General features: G+C 33.0%; 1 protein-coding gene across 1 annotated transcript in view; it reads right to left on the reverse strand.

Moving 5' to 3' along the window:
• Window positions 1-3034: 3034 nt before the first annotated feature.
• The window catches only part of LOC104863410 (histone demethylase UTY), a gene marked incomplete at its 5' end in the record, with an annotated part of 86387 nt that continues 75278 nt past the window's right edge, over window positions 3035-14143 (reverse strand). The window contains 3 exons of the mRNA XM_010625783.2: window positions 3035-3617; window positions 4911-5081; window positions 8562-8688. Coding sequence (XP_010624085.1) covers window positions 3588-3617; window positions 4911-5081; window positions 8562-8688 — 328 coding nt within the window. The remainder of the gene's footprint in view (window positions 3618-4910; window positions 5082-8561; window positions 8689-14143) is intronic.

Consider the following 14143-nt stretch of genomic DNA (forward strand, 5'->3'; position numbering starts at 1 on the left):
TTTTTGGTACTCCCCAGTACCAAACTTAGGACCTTGTGCTTGTGAGGCAAGTGTCAGCACCATTGAGCTAAATCCCTGGCCCTCACTTAGATTAATTTTTAATCCTAAATCATAAACACATATATCCATCTGATTTTCTCTTATATACTTCTTACATACTTTTTGGTTATATTCTAATATCTACTTTGTCTTTTCTGCCTTTTGTTGTTTTCTCAAAAACCCTCCTTTCCACTGGGAAGACAACTAATGGGATCTGTGGACTTTATTCTTACAATGTTTTGTAAATCTGTCTATATTATTCCATTCAACAATAGACAAGTTAAGCCCAAACCATTTTTTCCCCACATGAACTTATATCCTTTGAATTATGTCCCTGGCACACACAAATGGGAGTGTGTTCAACAAAAAGATTTTCAAATTTTAATGACACACTTTTATTTAAAACTAGTCAGCAGCTCCATTACTAACAACATGAAAGTCTGACATGATTGAGGAGTCATTAGATACTAGCCTTGTTATCTATTAACTCTCCCAATGCTTTAAATATGCCAATCATTAATGTTCAGTGAAATATGAACAACATATACATAATATACATATACATCTTTGAATACAAACCTTAGTAACAGTTTTTTAGCTAAATTCATGACTCTTCCAAAGTGGATTGAAAATCTTTACTGGTATGGAAAAACAAGGTACAACTGTGCATCATAACTATATCTGGGTTTTAGAAGAAATTAATAAATGAACAAATGAAAATACATAAACTAAGCAAAAGGCTCAAGTATTTCTGAGAAATACTTCTCCTTTAAGTTGAGTCCAAGTCTGAGCATAAACCCTATCTGACCATATGCTAGTATACTGAAGGCTTTACTCTGTAAACTTGTAAACTTGGGAAAAGTGACTTATTTCAACTTTAAAACACAGAAGTTAAAATGTTTTATTATCTACTTGAATAAACAAGTTGAGTCATGTAACCATGGAAGAAATGGATCTCACTCTTCAGTAAAAAGCGGTATTTAATTGCTAACAAAGAGGAATTAGGGTCAATTCTCACTTTCTATTTCAAGAAAAAAAACCTGTTGCTTTAGCGAATTTGCCAATTAGGGCTCTTTTAAAATAATATGTGTGCTATAATACAAATCTGTTTAGTTGAAACATATTAACAGTTTCACCCATCCAACAGTAAAAAGAAAAAGAATGTCTTTTAAGGCCTAAAGTCTCTTGTAAAAATAATAAAAATGATAAAAATAAACTAAGAGATTTCAGTAATATAGATATATTTCTAAAAAGTATTAATATAATCCAAGTATATTTTTAAAAGCCAAATCATTTTCAGGTTTAAATAAATTGGGTAAATTCAAATTATTTACCTTGGTAATAAATTCATTTTAAAATAGGTGGGTTACAAGATATCATGTCAATAATCATGTGGCTGTAGTTCTCTATAATTCTGCTGACAACTGATTTGCTTTTGAGGTGAAGCGAGCAGTACTGAGGACAAAGCCAGGTCTTTTCCACAGACCTACATCTCTTAGCCCTGTATTTTATTTGTATTTGTACTTTCTTTTCAGATAAGGTCTCATTATCACCAAATCACTAAATTGCTCAGGTAAGACTCAAACCTGTCTCAAGTATTGTCTCAGTCTATCATACTGCTGGGATTAAAAACATATGCTACCAGAACAAACAACAAATTGTTTGAATAAAAGTTTCTCTTGACTTTGTGATCTTTGAGAAGATTTACATGAAAATCATGAGTATTAACATTCCACATATCTAGAAAAATTCAGCATTTTTTTCTTTCTTAACCAAAAATTGCAGTTTTTTAAGAAATTATACATAGGTGATGAATACCCACAGAGGATTTTAATACTTCAAAATAATATTAAACAGCAAAATATTTCATTAGTTTAGGGTGCTAAAATATCCCAATATCATTTTTAAAAAGATACTTCATTATTGCACTCCAGACGTTTCATCACATTGGATTATAAATTCTCTTTAGAAATTTATGTAAGTTAATGTACAGCACTTTACAACTCTTCAATAAAGATTGTTGGAAAACTCTTAGAACAAATGATAAAATAAGAATACAGACCAAATGCTTTAGAAAGTAGAGGTAGAATAGTGAGGCATTATTATAAAATTAGGTTATATAGTTAAAAAGTTACTCAGATGAAATAAAAGTTATCATATAATTTGCTAAAATTCACTAGTGAAAATAATTTTAATACTTTCATCTCACCTCAGCCCTCTTCCACTAAGTGGTACAATCACAACAGCATGGAATTTCTAAGTCATTTAACTAAAAAAAAAAGAAAAAGTCACTAACTATCTATTCTCTAAAATACAAATTACCATTCTGATTCTCTTGTTCATAAAATAACCAAAAATGACAACAAGATTTATCAGATTTATAAAATGTTCCCTTTAAAACTCTAACTTTACTCCATATTTTGCTAGCAAATATTTATTAGCTATCATTGCAGTAATGGGCAACTTAATAAATCACACCAAAACTTGATAAATCACCCCATTTACTTGAAAAATAAGTATACTTTTTTTGTAAGCAATATTTTATAGTAGGCACCTCAAAAACTATGATAAGTGTAAAATTTTTGTGTTTTCCTTATACAATTATAGACTAAGATTTCTATATATTATACATAGGTGTGTATACACAGAATATACATATATTCATTAGATTTGCAAAAAACAAAAACAGTCTTTACACAAGTTTTTTTCTTAAACTCAAGCAGTGGAAAACCCTTTAAACAAAGTTTTAATAAAAGTTTCTGTACATTTCTAAACAGGCTTATTTACACATAGAAAATGTAAAAGGAGTAGTGTTTAAAATTACAGAACTCCTTAGTATTTAATGGCAAGTAAGTCTGGGAAAAACAATGTTTCATTCAGAAATATTTTCAAGCAATAAATATGTACTTACAAATAGCTTAAATCTGTATCAAGATTATAAACAAAAATCATAAATCTGAAGTTTATGCTTTATGTGTAATCCTTTTTTGCATCTTGGCTATTCTTTTTATTCATTTTATTTTAGAACCACAAAAGCATAATTATCATGGCCTCAGAACAATACAGAAAAACATGAGTGAAAAACTGTCTTACCTCATCTTTCAAATAAAACTTGGTCAGGAAAAAAAAATTTTTAAAGACTGAAATCTATTCTTACAAAGAAATGACCAGTTAGGCAGTACCTTTTCCCAAGACAACTCTACAAGGTAAAATACAGATGAAAATTAATCCACTGGCCTGTAAATTCAGAAACATAAAAAAAAGGACTATCTTTAAGTCAGGAGTCTATGCAAACAATGACATTTGTCAGGTGTACACAAAACATAATATTATAATAATAACATAATTATTATTTTTTCTACAACACAGCCAGGTGAGCTTTTTAAACACTAGAATAGAGGAAATGCTCTCTCTGTCCAGTTACCTGATCTTCTCTCTCTTCTTGGAAGTTTGCATAGGCATAGTATTGTGCCAGCAGTTTTATGAAATAGCTACAAAATCAGTTGTACAGATATTTCCTGAAGAGCAGAAAGGTTCATGGAACAGTATTAAGAAGAGGAAGATGATGGTGAAGGAGCCTAAAATTAAAAATAAAGAATGTAAATTATATTGTTATATAAAGCCTAAAGAATGTTTTATGGCACATGGTTACAAACAACAAGTACACATTTTATGAGAATTTGAAAATAAACTTCAAATCTCAACAGACTACTCGTACTAACTAGAACCAGTTTCCTGAAACTCCTGTATCATTATCTTACCACTTCAAGATTAGTCACAAATTTCGGAATAATACTATGTTGAGTTCGGCAGGGGGACAGTGGGAAATCAGCCCACAGCCTTGCTCAAGCTAGATCAAAATTCAATGAATTAGAAACCTACACCTTTTTAGATTTTATTTTGTGACAGGATTTCATTAACTTCCCAGCCTGTCCTAAAATTTGCAACCTTCTGCCTTAGCATGCTAATTAGGGGGGATGACAATTTTTCTGAATACTAAAAGAAAAGTCTAGTGAGAAAAATAACTGAAAAACTCAGTATTTCAGTAGCAATCAAGAAAACATTACATATTCTACATATACTTTCTTTTTCACTTAAAAGAACCATTTGATAGTAATCATTAGGAACTAAATTTCAAATCAAAGCAAAGGGTCCTGGAATAATACTAACAACTTATAAATTACTACCTGTTTCTATTTATAAAACAGTGAAAGCCAAAAGCAAATGCTATCCTAAACAACTTTTCTTTGAAGTTAAAAAAAAAGCCGCCATTTATGAGATTGAAATGTTCTCATATAAATTTTTTACCATTTAGTCAAGCTCCTTCAGATAGTTCCATTTCATTAATACTTATAGGAGGGATTACACTTTAAATAAATACACTTGGAAAATACAAGGATATTGCAAAACAGAAATACATTTATTTCTATCCATGGAACTACTACAAGAGAACAAAATAATCTTAATCTTACTGATAAATGTCATCACCCAGGCTAAATAACAAAAAGATTACTATAATATTGTAAAATTTTACAGAGACTTTAAAATTTAATTTTTTGGGGGGGGTATTAGGGAAAAGTTCAGGACCTTGCACTTGCCACGCAGGTTCAGTGCCACTGAGCTAAATCCTGGCCCTTAAAATGTAATTACTGTGACTACTTATTAAGACTTTCTCATTCGGTAGGAAAAATGGTAATAATTAACAACTTCAAATTTAGTATGAGTAAGAACATGAATGTTTTTTTCTTATGCCATCTATTGAAGCAAATACAATGTTCAAATATGTAATTAAGTTCTATTTATCAAGTAGCCAAAAACAAACATTACCACTTTACAACCCAGCTAACTACCAACATGCTGAATTCACTTACTAATGTAAACTGGTCATAGACTTGCATCAGGTCATCCATTTTGTATTGTTCTAGCACCACAAAATTTTCCAAATTTTCACTTGTTTTTTGTGCACAGTCCTGGCAATATACTATGTATGTCTTTTGAGAACTGCTTTCATTAGTGACAAAAAGAAGATTAAATACCTCCACCTATTTTAATAGAAGAGAAAAAAGTAATCAATAAAGATAGAGCCATGTGTCAGTACTTGACTATTTTGAAATTCCTCAAATTTGGCACTCTGCACATTTTGAGTAGAAAATTTTGTTTCATGATCATCATTCCAGCTAGAACATGTCAGTGTCAGTGGCCTCCTCATTCACTACCCTTCTCAGCCAAAACAATGTGGTACTCCTCCTTTTGGAACTCCTTGAACCTCTCACAACCAATTAACATGAATGCTGAGGCACCTCAGTAGTTAATTTTATGCCAATTTAGTATAACCAGGGAGTGCTATTTTACTTGAAATCATAGGCAGTGCTTTTGATTAAATGCATATAATTTTAAAACTATTGCTGTATGTGCAGACATATTTATTTTAGAGCACATTAAAAAGTAAAGGTAGTATTACATATTTAGAAGCTGACTTTAAGGGAATTAAATACTTATCACCATGATTAGCAAAAGTTTAATTCAAAATTTGATGTCTATTTTTATATTATTCCAAATACTACAGCATAATCAGATTAGTGTTCATTATTTACTTTTAATTTTTCTATGATAGTATTCATACAGCATTATAATTGTCTTTTCCCATATCCTGACCTCTATCAAGATACTGTATTTTATTAAATTTTATGAACATTTCATGATGTTAATATTTAGTCAGAGCTAAAACAACAAAAAACTTCAATGAATATAATCTGATTTAAGACCAAGAAACAGTACTGTTTAGTTCTCAGCCTTAAAATGAAAATTAAATTCAGAAGCATTAGCAAAATAACAGATAATATATATACTACACAGAAAGACTAATGAGTTTCAAAGGCTCAGGCAGGAAAATATTATGGGATATTTTAATGTTTGTTTTCAAATGGTGGGAAGATACATATATACATATTGTTTTGAAGGACAACACTAAGTAGTATCTATTTTTTTTAACTAGAATCTATTTGATCTCATAATAAAATACTTTCTTCTGTACAAGGTAAAAATAGTTATGTTTTAACTAGTTTACTCAGAATAACTGAATTTTAAGGTTTAGGTTAAGCCTTCATTTCTCCATGTAGAGGTCCTTGGACTTCTATTTGATTTCTCCAATAATAACTAATTACTTCATCATTTTTTAATTTCTCTGTTTCAATTCTAAAGTTTGTAAGGTTTTCCATTTTTATCAGTAGACTGAAACAATACTTCATTGGCCTGAATTTTAAAATCTGGGATCTCCAACTTGTCGTCATTCCTTATTTGATAAACAATCTTGGATTTTACTTGTTGAAATTTAAGATTTTCTTATATATTCTTTTATTTTAACAAAATAATTTTTACTGGGGGATTAAAGGATCCTGGTCATACCTACAGTCTATGGTGGGAAAGTCACAGAATAAAGGAAAGCGTAGGGGCTTATTAGGAAGGAAAAATCTACAAGTTATTTTAACAAAAGTTCATTGGCAACCAGACTTGTAATCCTAGCACTGAGTGGGGCTGAGACAGAAGAACTGAGATTCTGAGTCTGCCTAGAACACTTAGCATTGCCTTAAAATAAAGACTAAAAAGGGCTGGGGATATAATCTAGTGGTAGAGCACTGGTTTGATCCCTACCCCAAGAGCAGAAAAGGAAAGTTCTTTAGCATAATTAGTGCTTCTAAAAGATGGCTAACTCAGCCATGGCAGTTACTATGTAAAATTACTGTTAAGGTTCTAACTGGCAGTTGCTAAGTAAAAATAGCTTAGAGATAAACTAGAGCTCAGGGTAGGGGCAAAAGCCTGTAACCTCAGTAACCTGGGACAATGAAAAAGAAAAATTAAAGTTCAGGCCAAGCACAAATAATTTAGCAAGACCTTATTGTAAAATAAAAAAGGGCTAGGGATGCTGCACAGTACAAAGGTCTTGGGTTCAATCCCCAGTATTGGAAAAACATAAAACAAAACAACAAATAAGATAGCATGGGCTGTTTCCTTTAGTTTCCTTTAGTGAAAGAATTCCGGAGCAAGCCAACAGTATTTCCTCAACTCATCGGAGTGTGTGACAGGCATGACTCCATTTTGTATACTTAATTTTCACACCCCTAAGAGAGAAAATCATACTTTGCATCCCTCTAATGGAAGAGGGTAACTGTGCAAGTAAGTCATCAGGTTTAAATTAAAAACAGTAAAATCAATACCATAAAAATTTTTAAAAGAGCAACACATGTACTAAACCATGGACATGTCTACATTGCCTGTTTACACACCACATTCCCTAAAAAGCAGCGGCAGTCATGCTGACCACACCTGTAATTCTCACTGAGACAGGAGGACTCCAAGTTCAAGAACAGTCTGAGCAATTTGGAGACTTGGAGAAACCTGACATAAAAAAAATTTTTTTTTAAAGGAATGGGGATGTAGCTCAGTGTGAAGGCCCTAGGTTCAAGAAGAAAAAAATAAGTAAAATGTCAATGCTGGTCAGATCTCTTATGTATCTCTGCCTGGGGGATCAGAATAGGACCTGGAAAGGAGGGGTGGGGGTGGGAGTGGAGTGGGCAGGCTGCCAGGCAGAGCTAGAGAACTTGTGGGGGATGGGTGGTTGGGGGAGAAGGTGCTGGCGTGGATTGAGGGTTGGTGGCCAGCCACGGCAGGGATTTGTTATATATTCTTAAAGACAGGATCTAATCTAGGTCCTCCAATAACAAAGGCCTCTTAGAACCAATCCAACAGCTTCTAAATACATCTAAATACCCTCTTTATCCATCCAAACAATGCTCCAAAGTCTATTGATGTTCCAAATCCATTTTAATCACTTTTCTTTTTGCGATTAAATACAATCTTCAGAGAGATTCAAATGCTATCTATACGCTCTTATGACAATATTAGAAATAAAACAAGAGGTGTTTCAGATTTTGGAGTATTTGCATAAATGTAAAATTATCTTGGAGGGCACCCAGGTCTAAACCCAAAATTCATTTATATTTCAGATATGTGTTATGCACATAGCCAGAATACAATTTTATACAGTTTTTCTAGTGTATCCTTGTTTCAAAGATCAATCGCATGACGTCAGGACCCACTTGTGGCATCTTTCCAAATTCAAAAAATTCCAGACTTTGCAGTATTTCTGATTTTATATTAAAAATGCTCACCTAGTATATTATAAAATGAATTTTCTACAAAGGATCTTATACTAATCTGCCGGGATTTAGGTGAACTTAAATCCAGTTTGGTTGCATCGATCTTTTAAGGCTGTTTCTACTACAAAATCTAAAAGTATTACCATAGTAGAGACCTACTTCATGGATGTTTCTGTGAAATATACTCCTAGGTAAATATATATAGTTATAGATAGTGAAATATTTTACCTTCACATGAGAATTCAACATAATAGTTGATTTCAGTAAAAGGGATTATGTAAAAGTCTATGTAAATTTATATTTTGACAGGGAGGGAGGGTGAGAGGGAATATTCTGAAACAAAAACAAATATCTGTAAGCAGATACCTCACAGATACTACAGTAATGAGCAGGTTCACTGTTTGTTCGTCCATGCCATATAACATCTTTTCCTGCTGCTATAACAGCTTCTCTCAATGTCTGACAATGCTTTAGAATTTTCAGAAGACAGTATCTATTGCGGAGGAAAATTCAGACAATTATATCTTAAAACAATTACTATATAAATTTAAAAACATACCAATTAAAGATAATTTTAAAATCTAAATTTATAAGTCTCATCATATAGCAATTTTTGTCAGTGTTTCATGTATTACAGGTCTAACAAATACAATATTAAAGAATTCAAACAAGATAACTGATATTTGAATATAAAATGATTTTAATCTACAATACACATATAAAATACAGTCAATTTTTCTTCTAATTGGCAAATCAGAAGAAACTTTAGTTCTATAGCCATACCACTCTGAACATGCCCAACTTCATACAATCCTAGAAGCTAAGAAGTGTTGGGCCTAGTTAGTACTCAGATGGGAGAGTCATTCTAAGAGTAAACTGATTCATCTTTTAAATAAAGCGTTTCAAGTTGAAATTATTATGATTCTAGAAAGACAGTATTCAGGGAGGATGTTATTTATATAATAAATTATAAATCTGACACCTTTAGAGAATTAGTCATTAAACATACAAAGCAAAATTAATTTAACCATAGCATAAAAGAAAAACAGTATTTATCTGTTCCATTTGGAAGTAGTAGTCCTTCATTTGTATTAACACAAATGTTGCTAATAAATTATATCTTTTCTACACACATACCGGTAACAATACGATGAATTCTCACAAACAATGATAATTTTCTTATAATTTGCCATCATTGTTTAGTTTCTGTGAATGAAACTTAGGGCACAGCTAAAACAAATGATTTTGTAAGGTACATTACAGCTCTGAACTCATCCTGAAAAACAGGAAATGAGTTTAACAAAAATGCTATTAATATTATTTCTGAATATATAATTCCCCTGGATCAAGATTAAAATACAATATAATACAGTAAAATAAAGGTTAAAAAAGTAAGTATGTAGTAGTTGCTACTTCTTATTCACCAGGTTCAATCAACAGATTGTCATCAACACAACAAACCGTGTCATCTTGAGGAAGAGAAAAGCATTAAGATTCCTAAGAACTAAATTACAGATAGAGGCTGATTATTGATAGAGCTTTGAGCACATTTATAAGAAAGAAAAAGCATGTGGCAAAAAACATTTTACAGAACGGCATAATAACTACCAAGTTATGCATCGACTTACTCAAAGCAATCAAACTACATCTGGTAGTGCAATGAAATTGGAGTCACCATTTGGTCAAGATTACAAAAATCTACTGTCATTCTCTGGAATCCAACTCTCTTTTGTACATAGTATTGAAATCACTACCTTTGAGCTGGGCTTGGTGGTTCACGTCTTTAATTCCAGCACTCCGGAGGCTGTGGCAGGAGGATTGTTGTGAGTTTGAGACCAGCCTTTGCAAAAAAAAAAAAAAAAAAAAAAAAAATCCCTACCTTCAAGTATCATGTGGTGACACTCATTTTTACTACTCTCCAGGAAAGAAGACGTGCTTGAAGTTATATTTTCTAGATGTTTTAATAGATCACACTTTGCCTTTCCAACCAAAATTATTCTACTCCAAAAGGCAAGAGCAAATGGGAAAGTTTTGTCTGTTGCTAAAATTATTCTAATTCTGTATCTAGAACTAGAGAAATAACTGCAAAACAGGTTCAGTGACCCACTAGACACATATCGAGATGGATCTTAACTCTGCATTGGTCTCATGACTTCTATGAGCATTTCAATGGTATACCACAGTGTTCTTTAGGGATTGCTGTTACTAAAGAAAAAAAAAAAAAAGATCCAATAAATTCCTTAAGCATGATTTTTTTTCTTTTTCCCTAATGCTGTCAATCTGCTAAAAAGCAGTAGGTCCTTTTGAGAAAAACTGGGAGAAAAATTAGCAGTATAGATATGTTGTAGTTCAGAAAGGGCTCTTACCCTGATTCAACACTAGCTCTAGTTAGGAAACTGTTTGCAGTTCTAGTTCTTCTTTTATGATTCCAGTTAAGTAAGTGTTTTGCTTCCTTAAATATTGGAAACTTTTCTTCTACAGCACATTACTGTTCGTCTGGCATTTTGACTTTACTTAAGGTAGGCCAAACTTAACCATGTTTCAGACAACCGGTAAGACAAAATGCAAGAGCTGATTCTAATCCTTCATGCTTTAACAATGAATCTATAATCTTTGCTTAGCCAAATCAATAAATTTGGTCTGATCAAATTTAATCTTAAATCCATCATTACTACCCATTCCTAAAAACATCCCCAGATAAATGTCTGATTTTAAAAATAGTGGTGTGGCTTGTGTGTCTAGATGTCTCCCCCACAAAGCCTCATCAGTTATAGGTGGGGAATTTTTCATAGGTGGCTGAAATGATAGTGTACGGTGCAATGCTAGGATAAAAAGTGGGCGATTACTAAAAAAAAAGTCCACTTATGGGTTTGTCATGAACCTAATCACATTAGTGTGGATACAATATAAGGACAGAAATAGGCTTGTCTTGCTCTTTGCTTGCCTGCTTTGCTACCTTCTGCCTGTCATGAACATCTCTCCTCTACACCCTGCCTTGGAGCCAGCTAGTTTTGGTCTGAATCTTCTAAAACTGTAAGCCAAATAAACCTTTCCTCCTTTAACTGTGGGAATCAGATATTTTGTCTCAGCAAGGAGAGAAACATAACTAAGACAAGTGATTCTTTACTTCAAGTGTGGCACCCTCACTTTTAAAAACGTGCCAGAACCTGAGTCTACGATTCTAAACAAGGGTTGTGGGCTTGGTTCTTAAGAGATCATAAATGTCTTGCAAGACAGCTATCTGAGAGCTGCAGTTATAAGAACTACCAAGTTCAAATATCTGCCCACAAATCAAAGCCTGGAAACTGGGAAAAGTTGTGAATTTGAGTTAAAAGGTAGCCTTCTGACAGAACTACTTTTTTGTAGAGATCATTTGTTTTTTTTTCTTCTATTTATTTGATTTGTTCAGATGAAGCCTTTGCTTTATGCTATTCTAGCAGAACGACAGAGGCTCAGTAAGTTTATAATAACAAGGATATTATTTCTCAAAATTATATAAGGTGGAAAACCCAAGACTACAGCAACTGCATCTGGCAAGGCTCAATTTCTTTAACCCATGGCAGAAGTTGGGAGGGTAAGAAACTGAGGGGAGAGGAAGGGGAACAAAAGAAGAGCCAACTTGCTTTTATAGTGATCCCACTATAACATCACCATTAATTAAATCCCATTAGTTAATCATTTCTTAAAGTTAATCCCTCTGAACACCATTCTATTTGAAGGTTACACAGTAATTTTAAGGATACATTCAAATTATAACATTCTGGATCTCCCAATTAATATCCTTTTTATGTATAAAATATATTAATTTTATTCTATTAGTCCCCAGAATCTTAATTCATTCCAGCATCAACTCAAAAGTCTAAGTCCACTTCACTGAAATCAGGCATGGGTAAAGATTTCAACATATTCATCCTGTCATAAATCCTCTTCCAGATGTGAACCTGAGAAATCAAAACTAGTTAACTACTTCAAAAGGACAATGAATTGATATTTCCATTCCAAAAGGAAAGAAGAAAAGAAAAATATGAGGAAGAAGAGGAAGAGGAAGGGGAACGGAAAATGGAAGAAAAAAAAAAGGTAACACAAGGACAGACTTCCAGTTCACCAATGGCAAACAGTAGGGCAAATGAGGATGAAAAGGCCGATAGTGAACCACCAGGACACCCTGAACTCAAAGCACAGGAAGTAACAACACAGATCAGTCAGGCTCTAGAAAAATTCAAAGCAGAAATAATTTCCCAGATAACCATGGATATAGTGAGCAAAATGGAAGTCGTGATTCGAGACTGTAGAGCAGAAACTGACAAAAAAATAGATGAGCTCAGGACCATGATAGAAGCCATGAAGGCCCAGCATAAGAAAGAAATAGAAAAAAATAAACGTCCAACATAGGAAAGAAATGGAATCCATAAACGAGATTCAAACAGATATCCAGGAGATTAAACACTCCATAGAAAGTGTATGCAACAGAATAAAAGAATGCGAAGATAGGCTCTCAGATATAGAAGATAAGATTGCAGTCAGTGACCATGAAAAGAGAGGTCTCTTAAAAACAGTAAGAGATCATGAGAAATTGATCCAACAACTCCTAGATGATGCAAAGAAGAATGACATAAGACTGATAGGAATACATGAAGTGGCAGGAGAAAATACAAATGACCTAAAAAAGCTGTTTACAGAATTAATGACAGAAAACTTCCCAAACAGAGGGGAAGAATTTGACATTCTGATAACTGAGGCATATAGGACCCCAACTAGCTACAATCAAAAAAAAAAAAATTTTTTAGAGGGGAAGAATTTGACATTCAGATAACTGAGGCATATAGGACCCCAACTAGCTACAATCAAAAAAAAAAAAAAATCTACACCTAGGCATATAATAACAAAGATCCCAGAAATCCATCAGAAGAACAAAATACTACAAGCAGTAAGAGAAAAGAAACAAATCACATATAAAGGAAAGCCCATCAGAATCAAAGCAGACTTTTCAACACAAACCCTTGGGGCAAGGAGAGCCTGGGATGAGATATTTCAAGTACTAAAAGAGAACAACCTCCAACCTAGACTGATGTATCCAGCAAAACTCTCTTTCAAAATGGAGGGGGAAATAAGACACTTCCACGACAAACACCTGAGAAACTACATGAATACCAAACCAGCACTACAAGCAATTCTAAACAAGATCCTAGAAAAAGACAATGAAGGCAACAACACCATGAGGCCCAACACAGCAAATCAAACAGGCAAGGCAAGAAATTAAAAGGAGAAGGTGGAAAAGTAAAAAGAGTCAACAAAAGGCCAATAACATGTCAATAATAAGTCAGTACATATCAGTTATAACCATCAATGCCAATGGGCTCAACTCACCAATCAAGAGAAACAGACTGGCAAAATGGAATAAGAGGCAAAATCCAACAATATGTTGTATAAGAGAAACATACCTAGTACCAAAAGAAGCCCACAGACTGAAAGTGAAAAGATAGAAAACAATTCTCCATGTGACAGGAGCCCTGATTAAAAAAAAAAAACAAAAGCAGGGGCAGCAATCTTACTGCCAGACAAAGTAAATTTCAAACTAAAACTGATTCTAGTATTATTGATGTAGGATGGAACTGTATCATACCTCTATGAATGTAAAATATCTAGTACCTGCTTTATGATACATAGTAGGGACCGTGCTTTATCAGAGCTACATTTAATGTTATTACTCTAGAATGTTCTCTTTCTAGATGATGATTAAGATGCTCATAAAAAGAAAATGGTGCTGGGTACCACAACAGCAACAGAACTTTGCTGTTTTCTGAATATTATTTTTTTCTTTGTTTCTTTTTGTTTTGTTTTTAATGGAATGTGTTGAATGTCTATAATTTTGTTCAGATGACTGCAGAACCTGGAAAAGCTGTTGCTGCTATCAATGCATTACACACTGCTATTATTAGTCTCTTTAT

The sequence above is a fragment of the Fukomys damarensis genome, unplaced genomic scaffold (assembly GCF_012274545.1).
Source record: "Fukomys damarensis isolate Sample0158 unplaced genomic scaffold, DMR_v1.0_HiC HiC_scaffold_40, whole genome shotgun sequence".
In the NCBI taxonomy this organism is placed as follows: domain Eukaryota; kingdom Metazoa; phylum Chordata; class Mammalia; order Rodentia; family Bathyergidae; genus Fukomys; species Fukomys damarensis.